Source organism: Hypanus sabinus, unplaced genomic scaffold (genome assembly GCF_030144855.1).
Source record: "Hypanus sabinus isolate sHypSab1 unplaced genomic scaffold, sHypSab1.hap1 scaffold_2211, whole genome shotgun sequence".
NCBI classification, from domain to species: Eukaryota; Metazoa; Chordata; class Chondrichthyes; order Myliobatiformes; family Dasyatidae; genus Hypanus; species Hypanus sabinus.
In genome coordinates, this window is record NW_026780322.1 from 1 (window position 1) to 18,482 (window position 18,482).

The 18,482-nt window shown below is 47.7% G+C and overlaps 1 protein-coding gene across 4 annotated transcripts in view; it reads right to left on the reverse strand.

Annotated features, from left to right (window-relative positions):
• Window positions 1-684: 684 nt before the first annotated feature.
• The window catches only part of LOC132387803 (NACHT, LRR and PYD domains-containing protein 3-like), a 39,959-nt gene continuing 22,161 nt past the window's right edge, over window positions 685-18,482 (reverse strand). For all 4 annotated transcript variants that reach the window (XM_059960183.1, XM_059960185.1, XM_059960184.1 and 1 more), the window contains 4 exons: window positions 17,337-17,508; window positions 17,173-17,238; window positions 10,711-12,460; window positions 685-1,339 (listed from right to left, as the gene is read on the reverse strand). In XM_059960183.1, the coding sequence (XP_059816166.1) occupies window positions 1,249-1,339; window positions 10,711-12,460; window positions 17,173-17,238; window positions 17,337-17,508 (2,079 nt within the window). In that variant the 3' untranslated portion in view covers window positions 685-1,248. The remainder of the gene's footprint in view (window positions 1,340-10,710; window positions 12,461-17,172; window positions 17,239-17,336; window positions 17,509-18,482) is intronic.

Sequence of the window (18,482 nt, forward strand, 5' to 3'; positions counted from 1 at the left end):
GACGGGGAGGAGAGACCCCACAGGAGGAAGGGGGACGGGGAGGAGAGACCCCACAGGAGGAAGGGGGACGGGGAGGGGAGATCCCAGAGGAGGAAGGGGGACGGGGAGGAGAGACCCCACAGGAGGAAGGGGGACGGGGAGGAGAGACCCCACAGGAGGAAGGGTGACGGGGAGGAGAGACCCCACAGGAGGAAGGGGGACGTGGCCGAGAGACACCACTGGAGGAAGGGGGACGGGGAGGAGAGACCCCACAGGAGGAAGGGGGACGGGGAGGAGAGACCCCACAGGAGGAAGGGGGACAGGGAGGGGAGATCCCAGAGGAGGAAGGGGGACGGGTAGGAGAGATCCCACAGGAGGAAGGGGCCGAGACCCCACAGGAGGAAGGGGGAAGGGGCCGAGAGACCCCACAGGCGGAAGGGGGTCGGGGAGGAGAGACCCCACAGGAGGAAGGGGGACGGGGAGGTGAGACCCCAAAGGAGGAAGGGGGACATGGAGGAGAGACCCCCCCAGGAGGAAGGGGTATTGGCAAGAGAGACCCCACAGGAAGAAGGGGGACGGGCAGGAGGGACCCCACAGGAGGAAGGGGGAGGGGGAGGAGATCGCACAGGAGGAAGGGGGATGGGGAGGGGCGATCCCACAGGTGGATGGGGGATGGGGAGGAGAGATCCCACAGGAGGAGGGGGGACGGGGAAGAAAGATCCCACAGGAGGAAGGGGGATGTGGAAGAAAGATCCCACAGGTAGAAGAGGAATGGGTAGCAATCTCCGAGGAGGAGGATGTGAAATGTGGAAACCATAGACAGGGTGCAGAGGAGATTTACAAGGATGTTGCCTGGATTGGGGAGCATGCCTTATGAGAACAGGTTGAGTGAACTCAGCCTTTTCTCTTGGAGTGACGGGTTATGAGAGGTGATTTGATAGAGGTGTACAAGATAATGAGAGGCATTGATCATGTAGATAGTCAGAGTCTTCTCCCCAGGGTTGAAATGGCTAGCACGAGAGGGCATAGTTTTAACAATGGGCTGCTGGAGGCGAAAACTTTAAACTCCAGGATGGCTACATGGAGCTTAGAAATATAGAGCACTATGGGTAAAACCGAGATAATTCTAAGGTAGAAAAATGTTCAGCACGGCTTTGTGGGCCGAAGGGCCTGCATTGTCCTGTATGTTTTCTGTGTGTCTGCTGATCACATTCATTCTCAGTGTCAGACACCCAGTGACTGTAAACACAATCTCCCACAGTCTGGTACTTACCACAGTGTCTGTATTTTACACTCCGGGTTCCTCAGAGCCGCAGACACCAGTTTCACTCCTGAATCTCCCAGGTCATTATGCCCAAGTCTAAACACAAACAGACAGATTGATAAACAAACTGATTCAAACCGTGGGTCTGGGGGAATTTCTGTCACTCGGATATTTCAGGAAACATTAAACTGTCCAGTGAATCACTGATCGGAGTTCCCATCACTGTCAATGTCCCTCACTGCCCAGCTCCAGTGTATTTACCGAATGTCGGTAATTTCGTCTGTCGGTGTGACCCTCTAAACCCCACATATACTGTCCCATTCCCCAATGGAGAGAAAAGTGTTTCTGACCGAAAAGCAGAAATGTCAAATGGGACACAGCGAAATAGACCCACCCAAGCTAAAGGAATGGGGAAGAGAGATCCCACAGGAGGTAGGGGGTTGGGGAAGAGATCCCAGGGGAGGAAGGGGGATGGGGAAGAGAGATCCCACAGGAGGAAGGGGGACGGGGGGGGAAGAGATCCCAAAGGAGGAAGGGGGATGGGGAAGCGAGATCCCACAGGAGGAAGGGGGTTGGGGAAGAGATCCCACAGGAGGAAGGGGGATGGGGAAGAGAGATCCCACAGGAGGAAGGGGGTTGGGGAAGACAGACCCCACAGGAGGAAGGGGGATGGGGAAGAGAGATCCCACAGGAGGAAGGGGGATTGGGAAGAGAGATCCCACAGGAGGAAGTGGGATAGGGAAGAGAGATCCTACAGGGGGAAGTGAGATGGGGAAGAGAGATCCCACAGGAGGAAGGGAGATGGGGAAGAGAGATCCCACAGGAGGAAGGGGGATAGGGAAGAGAGATCCCAAAGGAAGAAGCGGGATGGGAGAGAGAGATCCCACAGGAGGAAGGGTAATGGGGAAGAGATCCCACAGGAGGAAGGGGGATTGGGAAGAGAGATCCCACAGGAGGAAGTGGGATAGGGAAGAGAGATCCTACAGGGGGAAGTGAGATGGGGAAGAGAGATCCCACAGGAGGAAGGGGGATAGGGAAGAGAGATCCCAAAGGAAGAAGCGGGATGGGAGAGAGAGATCCCACAGGAGGAAGGGTAATGGGGAAGAGATCCCACAGGAGGAAGGGGGATGGGGAAGAGAGATCCCACAGGAGGAAGGGGGATGGGAGAGAGAGATACCACCAGAGGAAGGGGGATGGGGATGAGAGATCCCACAGGGTGAAAGTGGATGGGGGAGAGAAATCCCACAGAAGGAAGGGGAATGGGGAAGAGAGATCACATAGGATGATGGGGCATGGGGAAGAGAGATGAGACAGGAGGAAGTGGGTGGGGAAGTGAGATCAAACAGGAGGTTGGGGGATGAGTAGGGGAGATCCCATAGGAGGAAAGGGGATGCTGAGGAGAGATCCAACAGTTGGAAGGATGGGGGAGTGGGAACAGAGAGCCCAGAGGATGAAAGGGGGATGGGAAAGCGAGATCTCACAGGAGGATTGCTACCTGTGCCACGTGCTAGTGAGGCTAGAAATAGGAAGATAATGCAGCTAAATACATGGCTGAGGGGATGATGCATGAGGGAGGGGTTCACGTTTCTGGACAATTGGGCTTTCTTCCAGGGGATGTGGGACCAGTTCGAATTGGACAGTTTGCACCTGAACTGGAGGGGACTAACATCCTTGTCGGTAGGTTAGCAAGTTCTGCTCCGGGGGTTTTAAACAAGGTTGCAGGGGGAGGGGAACCAGAGTGTTAGAGCAGATAGTGAGGTGGTGGAGGATAAGGGTCATGCGAGGACTGCTTCTATAGACAGATATCAATGGTTTGTATGTGATAGAAATGTTCTCAGGTGCATCTATTTCAATGCAAGGAGTATTGCAGGTAAGGCAGATGAGTTTAGATCGTGGATTGGCACGATGATATCGACATTATTGCTATTAGTAAGACTTGGTTTGCAGGAGGGTCAGGACTGGCAGCTTCATGTTCCGGGTTTCCATTGTTTCAGATGTGATAGAGGGGAGGGATGAAAGGGGGCGGAGTGGCATTACCAGTCAGGGGAATATCACAGCTGTGCGTAGACGGGACAGCCCGGAGGGTTCATCTACAGAGGCCATATGGGTGGAGCTGAGGAACGGGGAAGATGTGACCACACTAATAGGGTTGTATTATAGACCGCCCAGTAGTCAGAGAGAATTCGAGGAGCAAATCTGTAGAGAGGTAGCACACCAATGTAAGAAACAGAAAGTCATAATCGTAGGGGATTTTAACTTCCCACATATTGACGGGGACTCCCATTCTGAGAAAGGGTTAGATGGCGTGGAGTTTGTCAAATGTGTCAGGAAAGTTTTCTAAATCAATACATTGAGGTATCAACGAGAGAGGGTGCAGTACCTGATCTCCTATTAAGTAACCAGACAGGTCAGGTGACAGAAGTATGTGTCGGTGAACATTTTGGGTCCAGTGACCATAATGTCATTAGTTTCAAGATAATGATGGATGAGGATAGGACTGGTCCGCCAGTTAAGGTTCTGAATTGGAGAAGGGCCAATTTTGTGGAAATGAGAGAAGATCCGGGAAGAGTGGATTGGGATAAGTTGTTTTCTGGCAAGGATGTGTTCAGTAAGTGGAACGCCTTCAAGGGTGAAATTTTGAGAGTGCAGAGTTTGCATGTTCCTGCCAGGATTAAAGGCAAAGTTAACAGGCAGAGGGAACCTTGGTTTTCAAGGGATATTGGCGATCTGCTTAAGTAGGTGTTTAGCAGCTATAGGAAACAAGGAACAAATGAGGTACTTGAAGAGTATAGAAAATGTAAGCAAATACTAAAGAAGGAAATCAGGAAGGCAAAAAGAAGACATGAGGTTGCTTTGGCAGATAATGTGAAGGTAAACCCGAAGGGTTTCTACAAGTATATTAAGAGTAAAAGGATAGTAAAGGACAAAATTGGTCCCCTAGAAGATCAGAGTGGTCGTCTCTGTGTGGAGCCTCACGAGATGGGGGAGATCTTAAACAGTTTTTTTGCGTCAGTGTTTACTCAGGAAACTGGCATAGCGGATATGGAATTAAGGGAAACAACCAGTGGTGTCATGGAACATATAGAGATTAAAGAGGAGAAGCTGCTTGCTGCCTTACAGAGAATAAAGGTAGATTAATCCCCCGGAACTGCCATGATATTCCCTCGGACCTTGAGAGAGACTGGTGTAGAAATTGCAGGGGCCCTGGCAGAAATATTTAAAATGTCCTCAGACAGGGGTGCGGTGCCGGAGGACTGGAGGGTAGCTCATGTTGTTCCGTTGTTTGAAAAAGGCTCCAAAAGTACACCAGGTCATTACAGGCCAGTGAACCTGACATCCATAACAGGTAATTTATCAGAAGGTGTTCTGAGAGTTCAAATATGCAAGGATTTGGACAGCCAAGGGCTGATAAAAGATAGTCAACATGGCTTTCATGTTAGATCATGTTTAATGAATCTTGTAGTGTTTGTCGAGGTTGTTACCAAGAATACATATGAAGGAAAGGCTCTGGATGTTGTCTACATGGACTTTAGTAAGGCCTTTGACAAGGTCCCACATAAAAGGTTAGTTCAGAAGGTTCAGACACGAGGTATCCATGGAGAGATTGTAAACTGGATTCAAATTGGCTGTGTGGGGGAAGACAGAGAGTGGTATTGGATGATTGCTTCTCAGACTGGAGGCCTGTGACTAGTGGTGTGTCTCAGGGATCTGTGCTGGGACCATTGTTGTTTGTTGTCGAAATCAATGATCTGGATGATAATGTGATAAATTGGATCAGCAGGTTTGCTGATGACACTAAGATAGAGGTGTTGTGGACAGCGAGGAAGGCTTTCAAAGCTTGCAGAGGAATCTGGACCAACTGGAAAAATGGGCCAGAAAATGGCAGATGGAATTTATAACATATGACATATAACCAGATAACGATTACAGCAGGGAAGCAGGCCATCTCGGCCTTTCTGGTCTGTGCCGAATGCTTATTCTCACCTAGTCCCACCTACCTGCACTCAGCCCATAACCCCCCATTTCATTCCTTTCCTGTCCATATACCTATCCAATTTTTTTTAAATGACAAAATCAAACCCGCCTTTACCACTTCTACTGGAAGCTCGTTCCACACAGCTACCACTCTCTGAGTAAAGAAGTTCTCCTTTGTGTTACCCATAAACTTTTGCCCTTTCACTCTCAACTCATTCCCTCTTGTTCGAATCTCCCCTATTCTCAATGGAAAAAGACTATCCACGTCAACTCTATCTATCCCCCTCATAATTGTAAATACCTCTATCAAGTCCCCCCTCAACCTTTTATGCTCCAAAGAATAAAGACCTAGCTTGTTCATGAGGTGCTGAAACCCAGGTAACATTCTAGTAAATTTACTCTGTACTCTCTCTATTTTGTTGACATCTTTCCTATAATTCAGTGACCAGAACAGTACACAATACTCCAAATTTGGGCTCACCAATGCCTTGTACAATTTTAACATTACATCCCAACTCCTATACTCAAAGCTCTGATTTATAAAGGCCAGTATACCAAAAGCTTTCTTCACCACCCTGTCCACATGAGATTCCACCTTCAGGGAACTATGCACCATTATCCCTTGATCACTCTGTTCTGCTGCATTCCTCAGTGCCCTACCATTTACCATATATGTCATTTTTGGATTACTCCTACCAAAATGTATCACCTCACACATATCAGCATTAAACTCCATCTGCCATCTTTCAGCCCACTCTTCTAACTGGCCTAAATCTCTGAACAACAAGCTTTGAAAACCTTCATTATCCACAATGTCACCTATCTTAGTATTATCTGCATACTTATTAATCCAATTTACCACCCCATCATCCAGATCATTAATGTATATTACAAACAAGATTGGACCCAGTACAGATCCCTGAGGCACACCACTATTCACCACTTTAATGCAGACAAGTGTGAGGTGTTGCATTTTGGAAGGACAAATCAAGGTATGACATACACAGTAAATGGTAGGGCACTGAGGAGTGCGGAGGAACAAAGGGACCTGGGAGCTCAGATACATAATTCCCAGAAAGTGGCATCACAGGTAGATAGGTTTGTGAAGAAGGCTTTTGGCATCCTGGCATTGATAAATCAAAGTTGAGTATAGGAGTTGGGATGTTATGGTGAGGTTGTACAGGACATTGGTAAGGCCAAATATGGAGTATTGTGTGCAGTTCTGGTCACTGAACTATAGGAAGCATATCAGTAAGGTTGAACAAGTGCAGAGAAGATTTACTAGGATGTTGCCAGGTCTTCAGGAGTTGAGTTACAGGGAATGATTGAACAGGTTAGGACTTTATTCCTTGGAGCATAGAAGAATGCGGGGAGATTTCAAAGAGGTTTACAAAACTCTGAGGGGTATAGTCAGGGTAAATGCAAATAGTCTCTTTCACATAGATTAGGAGAGATAAATTACAGGAGGACTTGGTTCAGAGTGAAAGGGGGAAGGTTTAGGGGGAAATTCTTCACTGAGAGAGTAGTGAGAGTGTGGAACAAGCTGCCATCTGATGTAGAAAATGCGGAATCACTCTTAAGTGTTAAAAATAAATTGGATAGATGTATGGATTGCAGAGGACTGGAAGGTTATGGACTGGGTACAGGTCAATGGGACAAGCGGAATAGAGATTTGGCACAAAGCAGAAGGGCCGAATAGCTTGTTTTCTGTGCGCTGGTGTTTTATGATTTTATGATTCTATGAAGGGGTGTGGGGAGGAGAGTTCACTCAGGCAGAAGGACGAATGGGAAGAGAGCTCCCACAGGAGGAAGGGAGATGGGGAAGGGATATCCCACAGGAGGAAAGGGGATGGGGAAGAGAGATCCCACAGGAGGAAAGGGGATGGGGAAGGGAGATCCCACAGGAGGGAGATGGGGAAGTGATATCCCACAGGGGGAAAGGGGATGGGGAAGAGCGACCTCACAGGAGGAAGGGGGATGGGGAGCAGAGATCACACAGGAGGGAGATGGGGAAGTGATATCCCACAGGGGGATGTGGGAAGGGGTAGAGAGAACTCGCAGGGGGAAGGGGGATGGGGAAGAGACATCCCATAGGAGGAAAGGGGAAGGGGAAAAGTGATCCCACTGGAGGAAGGGGGATGGGGAAGAGAGAACACACAGGGGGAAGAGGGATGGGGTAGAAAGATCCCACAGGAGGAAGGGGGATGGGAAGGGATACAACTGGAGGAGAGGGGATGGAGAGGGGATCCCACAGGAAGAAGGGGATGGGGAAGGGAGATCCCAAGGGACGAAGGGGAGCGGAGAGAGAGGCATTAAACAGGATGAAGGGGGAAGGGCTTGAGAGATCGGCCAGGAGGAAGGAGGACGTGGAAGAGAGATCCCGCAGGAGGAAGGGGGATGGGAAAGAGAGATCCCACAATAGGAAATGGGATGGGGATGAGAGATCACATAGGAATAAAAGGGTGGAGAGTATAAATCCCACAGGAGGAATGGGGATTTGGAAGAGATATCCTACAGCAGGATGAGGGATGTGGAAGAGAGATCCCACAGGAGGAAGGGGGATGGGGATGAGGGATCCACAGGAGGAAGGTGGATTCTGAGGGGAGATCCAACAGTTGGAAGGATGGGGGAGTGGGAACAGAAATCCCAGAGGATGAAAGGGGGGTGGGAAAGTGAGATCTCACAGGAGGATTGCTACCCATGCCACGTGCTAGTGAGGCTAGAAATAGGAAGGTAATGCAGCTAAATACGTGGCTGAGGGGATGGTGCATGAGGGAGGGGTTCATGTTTCTGGACAATTGGGATTTCTTCCAGGGGAGGTGAGACCAGTTCGAGTTGGACAGTTTGTACCTGAACAGGAGGGGATTAACATCCTTGCCAGTAGGTTAGCAAGTTCTGCTCCGGGGGTTTTAAACTAGATTGCAGGGGGAGGGGAACCAGAGTGTTAGAGCAGATAGTGAGGTGGAGGAGGATAAGGGTTATGCGAGGACTGCTTGTATAGACAGATATCAATGGTTTGTACGTGATAGAAATGTTCTCAGTTGCATCTATTTCAATGCAAGGAGTATTGTGTGGAAGGCAGATGAGTTTAGGTTATGGATTGGCACATGATGATTTCGACATTATTGCTATTAGTAAGACTTGGTTTGCAGGAGGGGCAGGACTGGCAGCTTCATGTTCTGGGTTTCCATTGTTTCAGATGTGATAGGGGGGAGGGATGAAAGGATGAGAAGTGACATTACCTGTCAGGGGAATATCACAGCTGTGTGTAGACGGGACAGCCCAGTGAGCCTGACATCAGTAATAGGTATATTATCAGAAGTTGTTCTGAGAGATCAAGGATATACAAGGATTCGGACAGCCAAGGGCTGATTAAAGATAGTCAGCATGGATTTGTGTGTGGTAGATCATTTTTAATGAATCCTGTAGTGTTTTTCGAGGAGGTTACCAAGAATACATATGAAGGAAAGGCTGTGGATGTTGTCTACATTGACTTTTGTAAGGCCTTTGACAAGGTCCCACATAAGAGGTTAGTTCTAAAGGTCCAGACACCAGGTATCCATGGAGAGGTTGTAAACTGGATTCAAATTGTCTGTGTGGAGGAAGACAGAGAGTGGTAGTGGATGATTGCTTCTCAGACTGGAGGCCTGTGAGTAGTGGTGTGTCTCAGGGATCTGTGCTGGGACCATTGTTGTTTGTTGTCTGTATCAATGATCTAGATGATAATGTGATAAATTGGATGAGCAGGTTTGTGGATGACACTAAGATAGAGGCGTTGTGGACAGCGAGGAAGGCTTTCAAAGCTTCCAGAGGGATTTGGACCAACTGGAAGAATTGGCCAGAAAATGGCAGATGGAATTTAATGCAGACAAGTGTGAGGTGTTCCATTTTGGAAGGACAAATCAAGGTACGACATACACGATAAACAGTAGGGCACTGAAGAGTGCGGAGGAACAGAGGGATCTGGGGGTTCAGATACACAACTCCCTGAAAGTGGCTTCACAGGTGGACAGTGTTGTAAAAAAGGCTTTTGCCACCCTGGCATTCATAAATAAAAGTAATGAGTATAGGAGTTGGAATATTATGGTGAGGTTGTCTAAGACATTGGTGAGGCCAAATTTGGAGTATTGTGTGCAGTTCTGATCACCTAACTATAGGAAGGATATCAGTAAGTTTGAAAAAGTGCAGAGAAGATTTACTAGGATGTTGCTGGGTCTTCAGGAGTTGAGTTACAAGGAAGGATTCAGCAGGTTAGGACTTTATTCCTTGGATCATAGAAGAATGAGGGGAGATTTGATAGAGGTTTACAAAATTATGAGGGTATAGACGGGGTAAATGCGAATAGGCTCTTTCCACATAGATTAGGAGAGATAAATATGAGAAGACATGGCTTCAGCGTGAAAGGGGAAAGGTTTAGGGGGAGCATTAGGAGGAACTTCTTCACTCAGAGGGTGGTGAGAGTGTGGAACGAGCTGCCGTCTGATGTGCAAAATGTGGACTCACTCTTCAGTTTTAAGAACAAATTGGATAGATACATGGATGGGAGAGGACTGGAGGGTTATGGACTGGGAGCAGGTCAATGGAACTAGCGGAATAAGGTTTTGGTACAGACTCGAAGGACCGAATGGCTTGTTTTTTGTGCTGTAGTGTTCTATGATTTTATGATTCTATGGACAGGAGAGTTCCCACAGGCGAAAGGGGAATGGGGATGGGGAAGCGAGATCCCACAGGAGGAAGGGGGATGGGGAAGTGCGATCCCAAAGGAGGAAGAGGATGGGGAAGCGAGATCCCACAGGAGGAAGGGGGATGGGGAAGAGTGATCTCACAGGAAGGGGGTGAGTGTGTGGAAAAGACATCTCACAGGAGGAATGGGGATGGGTGTGAGATTGGGATGAGGGGTCCCGCAGGAGGATTCCAAGGGTAAACGATAATCCTACAAGACGAGAGGAAGCAGAAATTTTTTGTATGTGTGTGTTGGGTCTGAACATAGTCCCAGAGGAAATGCTGCCTCGCTCTTTGCATATCTGGAGGTGAGCAAAGTCACACACGGGGAAGGGCAGGTGAGGACAATCTCACAATGGTATTTCTCTCCCTCTCACTGGGACAGTCTGCTGACGGTCTCTTGTCCCTCACCCGGAAGGGGGTGTGAATCTCTGACCCAACTTCTGCAGTCAGTGTCGGTCTGGGTGTCAGTCACAGTGAGAAGGAACATTGTCAATGGACGTGTCACAGGCAGCGAGAAACACGGCCATTCCTGTGATTTACTACCATTAAACCAATGGCCGTTGTTCACTGATCTGATGAAGTCTCCAACATCCCTTCACAAGGAACCACAGAACCCTCCCGTCCTTGGGGAATTACTGACCGATCCCCTGGGCATTTGTCACAACTCTTCACTATCTGGTTTACTACAGATTTACCAGAATTCCTTTACATTGAAACAACACAATGGAACAGTTTCACAGTTCAGAGTGAGAGATAAATCAAGTTACCTCAACTCCTGGCACTTGTGCAGCCCGGGTCCCAGCCGCTGGATTCCTTCACACTGAATGTGGCAGTTCTCCAGGTCGAGGTTTTTTACTGTGTCGCAGAGTCCGATGACATGAGACAGGACAGCGCAGTCAATCGGGGTCAGAGTCATTCCACTGAATGAAAGTGTTTCCACAGATCCCAGAGCGGCCTGAGCCAGTCCACGATTCTGAGACTCAAACAGGTAGTGCAATGTGTTCAGGAGGCTCCTTTGACCAGCTTCACTCCATGTGTTTCCACTCTGACGTTTAACCTCCTCCTTCACCCAGTCAATCACCCGGCAGGTTGTTTCATTGGGAAATGGACCCAGAAACTCCTCCAGGCCCCGAGCTGTCATTGGGTTGGAGAGACCAGCAACAAAACGGAGAAATACATCAAATCGCCCATCTGTCGTGCTGTGGACTTCTGTAAGGAATTTCAGGATATTCCCGGGATGTGGATTCAGGAATTGTGCGACTGCAGCTACAAACTCTTGGATGGTGAGGTGTGGGAATGTGTACACCACGCTCCGGGCAGAATCCTCTCTCTCCAAAAGCTCCATCAGGAACCCGGACAGGAACTGGGAAGGCTGCAGATTGTACTTGATCAAATCTCCATCTGTAAACACAATCTTCCTCTCGGACACTCCTCTGAAGGCCATCTGACCAACATTGAGTATCACATCACAGGGGTTCTCAATCTCACGGCCGTGGTTTTTCAGGACTTTGTAAATATAGTAGGAGTACAGTTGGGTGATGGTCTTGGGAACTCGCTGCGGGTCCCTGACTCTTTGTGTGAAGAAGGGGCCCAGTGCAAGAGCGAGGATCCAGCAGTAGGAGGGGTTGTAGCTCATGGTGTACAGGATCTCGTTCTCCTTCACGTGTTTGAAAACAGCTTCCGCCACCGTCTGATCTTCAAAATACCTGATGAAATATTCCTTCCGTTCCTCACCAACAAATCCCAGGATTTCAGCCCAGACACAGATATCCGCCTTTTCCAATAAATGTAACGCAGTGGGGCGGGTGGTCACCAGCACTGAACACCCTGGGAGCAGCTTGCCCTGGATTAAACTGTACACAATATCAGACACATTGCACTTGAATTCAGGATCTGTGTCCTGTGATTCTGTGTCTCTCCGACCATCAACAAAGTTGATTTTGTCCTTGAATTCATCCAATCCGTCGAATATGAACAGCAGTCCCTCTGTGTGTTTCCAGACCTCTCCCAGGATATTCCCAAAGTAGGGATAATGATGCAGAATCAGTTCCTTCAGGTTTATTCTGCAGTTAATGGTGTTTAAATCCCGGAATTTGAAACTGAAGACAAACTGGAATTGTTGGTATATCTTCCCCGTGGCCCAGTCATAAACAATCTTTTGTACCATTGTTGTTTTCCCGATCCCTGGGACTCCGGCCACTGCAGCGGACATCCCTGTTTTGTTTCCAAAGAAATATCTTTGCAATTTTTGAACAAAGCTCTTCTTGAATAACTGATCAGTACGGATTTTTTCCAGCTTACCACGGAGATCTTTTTCTCTCCACTCCTCGTGGTCTCTGCCTCTTGCCAGCAGCTCATGTTCCACCATTAGCCGGTCTCGAACAGTAGAAATGACCGTGAGCTCAGCGTATCGATCAACCAGCTGGAAAACCTTCACCTTCTCCCTCATCAGGATCGTGTTCACTCTCAGTGTTTCAGTTTGTGCCCGCAGAGTCTCCATGTGTTTCCTTCGAACATCTTAGGACGGACAGAAATAGGTTGTCAACGCCTGATCTGATGAACATGGAGCTCACAACATATACTGGTTAAACACACTGTTTGGGTGAAATCGGGTGATCAGAGATTAGAATGTTTGAAAGTGAACGACGGCCCAGAAACATTTCTGATCTGACTCAGATCCGCTGTTAAAGGCTCCACTCTCCCCTCTGTTGGTAGTTTGCAGATTCCCCGGTGTTCCAGCGAGCACCCAGTGCACACGTGATTCTGGAGAGGAGAGTGTTGTGTGGAGCGGGTGGTTTCACTGCTTTCACTGCTCAGCTTCTGCTGAACTGTGCAACCCTACAGAGGGTAACAGTGGGGGAGGGGGCATTTACTTGCTCTACTGACTTTTACTTTTCTCACAATGGAACCCATGTTCTTGACACTCCTTTAGGATTAAGCTGTCAGTACTGAGCCACAGAAAAGGAACATAATTTCTGTTTCCTTTTCCAGGCTGAGCCAGTCACGATGTGACGCACCACACTGGTCTACAGTCTCTTATTCTCCGAGGAGCTGGTACATGAACCCAGGCAATTCCCCGATGATGTGCGGAAGAGCAGGAAGCTGAAGAGGATGGCAGTGGTAATGGGGAACTCTAAAGTCAGGAGGACAGGCAGGCGATTCTGTGGACACCGATGGCACTTTGCCTCTCAGGTGCCATTGTCCGAAATGTTTCTGGACGCGTTCACAATATACTGAGAAGGGAGGTTGAGCAGTCAGAAGTCATAACAAACATTGGTAGCAACGACATAGGAAGAGAAAAGGGAGGAGGTCTGGAAAACAGAACACAGGGGGTTAGGAAAAAAGCTGAGGAGCAGGAACTCAAAAGTAGTGATCTCAGGATTGCTGCCTGTGCCACCCGACAGTGGCAATAGGAATAGAATGAGGTGGCAGAGAAATGTGTGGCAGAGCATTTGGAGCAGGGGGCAGGAATTCAGATTTCTGGATAATTGGGACCACTTCCAGGGTAGGTAGGACCTGTACAAAAGGCACGGGTTGCACGTGAATCCGATGAGGACCAATATTCTTACGGGCAGATTTACTGGAGTTGTTGGGAGTGTTTTAACCTAAAATGGCAGGGGGACTGGAACTAGGACAATAAAGCTCTGGATGAACCAGCAGTTTTACAAGTAGTTGATGGGTTTAACATGAATGTAAGGAAGGACAAGCCAATGACTGGGTTCAAATACAGACGGAGCAAACTGTTAAATTGTACCACATCGACAAAGGGTGGAGATGCTGGACTAAACGCATTATATTTAAATGCACGCAACATTCAGAATAAGGTGGACGAACTTTTGGTGCAATTAGAGATTGGTCGGTATGATGTCGTGGGCATCACTGAGTCGTGGCTGAAAGAAGACCATAGCTGGGAGCTTAACGTTAGAAGATTTACATCTTATCGAAAGGACAGGCAGGAAGGCATAGGCGTTGGTGATGTGGCTGTGCTGGTTCGAGGTGGAATCACATCTGCAGAAAGAAGTCACATAGGCTTAGAGAATGATGAAGCTTTGTGGGTGGAGGTAGGAAACTGTAAGAGTTAAAAAAAAAAGCTTTATGGGGATCCTATATTGGCCTGAAAATAGCGAATGTGTGGGGTTGAGATTGCAAAGGGAGTTGGAAAAGGCATGTGTTAAAGCCAATGACGCAGTTGTAATGAAGGACTTCAATGTGCACGGGGAATAAGAAAATCAAACAAACGTCAGGAATCAGATTGCAAGAGAGGGAATTTATTGAATTCCCACGAGATAGGGTTGCAGAGCAGCTTGTGCTTGAGACGACGTCTTTGATTGGGTGTTGTGTAATAGCCCTGATCTGATGAGGGAGCGTAATGTAAAAGAACCATTAAGAGATAGTGATCATAATATGAGTGAATTCATAATACAGATTGAGAGGGAGAAGCATAACTTACAGTATCAGTATCGCAATGGAATAAAGCGAATTACAGAGGCAGGAGAGAGAAGCTTTCCCAGGTAGATTGGTGAAGGATACTAGCGGAGATGGCTGAAGCTTCTGGGAATAGGTCTCAAGTTGCAGGATGGATACGGCCCATGGAGGAAGAAGTTCTCAAGTGACACGTGTAGGCAACCATGGGTGACAATGGAAGTTAAGGATTGCATAAAAGCCGAGGAAAGGGCGTACAAGATAACAATAGTCAACTAAAGAAGCTATAAGTAAGGAAAAGATGAAATATGAGAGCAGAAAAGCCAATAATATAAAGCAGGATAATAAACACTTTTTTTTTCAGTTATATAAAGATTAAAAGAGAGGTGAGAATCCATGCTGGAACACTGGAGAATGTGCACTCTACATATATCTTCACTGTGAAAGACGCTAGCAACATGCAGTGGTCTGCGAGTGACAGGCAGTAGGAGTGACTGCCATTGCTATCACAAAGGAAAAACATCTCGGCATACTGAAAGCTCTTCAGGTGCAAAGTCACCTGGGCCAGATGGACTGCATCCCAGAGATCTGAGAGAGGTTGCTGAAGGGATGACAACTGGATTGGTCATGATCTTTGAAGAATCACTTTATTATGGCATGGTCCGGAGGACTGGAAGATTGCGATTGCCACTCTACTCTTTAAGAAGGGAGGAAGGCAAAAGAAGGGAAATTATAGGCCAGTTAGCCAATCCTCAGCGACTGGGAAAGAGTTGGAGTCTCTTATTAAGTTTGAGGTTTTGAGGTGCTTGGAGACTAATGACAATATAAGTTAGCATGGTTTCTGTTGGAATTCATCCTGGAAGTAAGAAGCAGGGTGGACAAAGCAGTCAGTGGATACCATTTACTTGGATTTTCAGAAGGCATTTGATAAGCTGCCGCACAGGAGTCTGCTTAACCAGATAAAAATCTATGGCGTCACAGGAAAGATACTGGTATCTACAGCGGAATTGCTGACAGGCAGCCGACAGCGAGTGGGAATAAAAGGGGCCTTTTCTGGTTGGCTGCCAGTGACCGGTGGTGTTCCGCAGGGATTAGTATTGGGACCGCTGACTTTCAGATTGTTTATCAATGATTTAGATGATTGAATGTATGTATTTGTGGCAAAGTTTGCGGATGATAGAGAGATAGGTGGAGGGGTCGGTAGTGCGATTGCAACAGGACTGAGACATATTGGAAAAATGGGCTAAAAGGTGGCAGATGGAATTCATTGTTGGAAATGTATGATAATGCATTTTGGTGAAAGGAGCGGACTATTATCTAAATAGGAAGAAGTTCCAAGAATCAGAGGTGCAGAGCGACTTCAGAGGGACATCGGAGCCTCGAGCAAAACTCACAGAAGATTAGTTTAAAGGTCGAGTCTGTGGTAAAGGTGGCAAAAAAGAGAATCGAATATAAATGCTGAGCCTTTACAGGACTGTATAGTCAGGCTGCACTACAGGAGTGTTGTCAACAGCTTTTCAGTACCTCTGAAAAGATGTGTGGTCATTAGAGAGAGTCCCGAGGAGATTCAAGAGGATGACTCTGGGAATGAAGGGGTTAACATATGAGGTGTGTTTTGGCAACTTTGGGCCTGTACTCACTGGAATTTTAAGGAATGCAAGGGAATCTCTTTTAAACCTGCAGAATGTTGAAAGGACCAGATAGGGTGGATGTGGAAAGGATGTTTCCTGTGGTCGGTGCATCCAGAACTAGGGGCCAGGGCCTCAAAATTGAGGGGCGATCCTTTACAACAGGTAAGGAGGACTCTTTGAGCCAGAGAATAATGACAGTCTACAAGGCTCTGCCTCAGACTGCAGTGGAGGCCGTCCATGGATGTAATGAAGGCAGAAGTTCCTTATCGGTCAGGGCATCAAAGGATATGGCGAGAAGGCAGGTGTATGGTGTTGCGTGGAATCGGGAATCAGCCATGATGGATTGGCGGAGCAGACTGATGGGCTGAATGGCCTAATTCAGCTCCCATGTCATGTTCGTATGGAGGAACAACAACAAATCTCTGCTTCACTTTGGATCAGAGGTGTGAGATTTCCCTTGCTGGAGTTGGATGTTCCAATTGGAATGGTTTGGCTTTTGTAAAATCTCCAGATATTCGGCCCTACAGAAAAGGTGTTGTGACAAATGCAAATTGCTTCGTGTCCTCCAGCCACAGCAACAAAACCTGTCTCCCAGACTCTGACAGTCACTAAACAGGCCTCTAAAGAGACGTATTCAGACTCTCAGTGTGAAATAACAACAAAAACCTGTCTCCCAGACTCTGACAGTCTCTAAACAGGCCTCTAAAGAGACGTATTCAGACTCTCAGAGTGAAATATCAACAAAAACCTGTCTCCCAGACTCTGACAGTCTCTAAACAGGCCTCTACAGACACGTATTCAGACTCTCAGAGTGAAATAACAACAAAAACCTGTCTCCCAGACTCTGACAGTCTCTAAACAGGCCTCTAAAGAGACGTATTCAGACTCTCAGTGTGAAATAACAACAAAAACCTGTCTCCCAGACTCTGACAGTCTCTAAACAGGCCTCTAAAGAGACGTATTCAGACTCTCAGAGTGAAATAACAACAAAAACCTGTCTCCCAGACTCTGACAGTCTCTAAACAGGCCTCTACAGAGACGTATTCAGACTCTCTCTGTGAAATAACAACAAAAACCTGTCTCCCAGACTGACGATCTCTAAACAGGCCTCTAAAGAGACTTATTCAGACTCTCAGTGTGAAATACAGACTTTGAGATTTCCGTTCCATCACTTACCTTCCAGATGCGCGGGCACTTCAGATAAACCCCGCTCAGTGTCCATGTAGGCGAACTGGCCGTCACCTGTTCAAACAGATTAACCTGCATGAAGTCTGTTCTGTGCAATACTGTAAATTCATCAGCAATTACATCTGTAACACACAGTGTATTGTTCACCGTACCTCGCTCCCGTATTTCATTCAATATTCTGCTCAGCTTCGGTAAATGGTGATGTAGTTTCACAAAGGATTCCCACATCACTTTCCGGGCCCCGGAGCCCTTCTCCATCACCAGATCCAGGAGGAGTTTGGAAGCGCCCGCTCGGTTTCCCTTCTCCGCGAGCTCAGTCACGCTCTGTAATGAACAATGGGAAATATATTGAGGAACGGAGGGATGGGTTCAAATCTACCCTGAACATGGACAGACCCAGCACATTCTGCTCGTCGCAAATCACTGACAGCAATTGTTCGCAGCAGGAAAAAGAAATTAAAAGAAGTTAGCATGGCCAATGATGACTTTCTGAACGCCACAGATTGCGGGGTACTTATCCACTTGGCAAGGTTTAAGCAAAGCAGTCATAGTGTGAGTGAGCCAGAGATAGAGTAGGTTATTGATGCTTTGTGTCAGAGAGGGTTCATTGAGGAGAGGCGGAGGCTTGGGTTGATCTTGGGTAATATTTCCCTTCTCTTTTTCACGGTTAGAACAGTGGGAGAGCTAGGCAGGATAGTGGGATGCTCTTCCTACAGGGTGCGGCAAGACCGGGAGACGTTCAGTGTCCCCGATAACTACACCTTCAGGAATTTCATCCAGCTGCAGCTTAATACAGACTGTGCTGAGGAATCGGAGCTGGAGCTGGGTGAACTCAGGATCATTCCGGAGGCTGAGAGATTGACTCAGGCTATACAGGGAGGGATCTGTACACAAGGCCTGGAACACAGGGAACTGGCTGACTGTCAGGAGGGGGAAGGGAACAGGCAGCCACTACAGGAAACTCTTTGTTACAGGGATACGGCTTTCTGTTTCGGGGTATGACCTCGCAGAGGAAAGCCACGGTGATTATGCCTCTGGCTCTGAGTTTGGCTTTGTGACTCAGAAGGGATGAGAAGTGCTGAGATGCACTGACGGGGAATAAAATGATCAGGAGAATAGACTGGAGATTCTATTTACGAGAACAGGATTTTTGGATGGTGTCTTGCCAAGGTCAGTGATACCTCGTATCGACTCCGAAACTTTCTTAAGGGCAGGATGAATAGGTCTTGGTCGACGTTGGTACCAATGACAAGAGTAGGAAGTGTGATGAGATCCTGCAAAGTGCTACAGATCCAAAA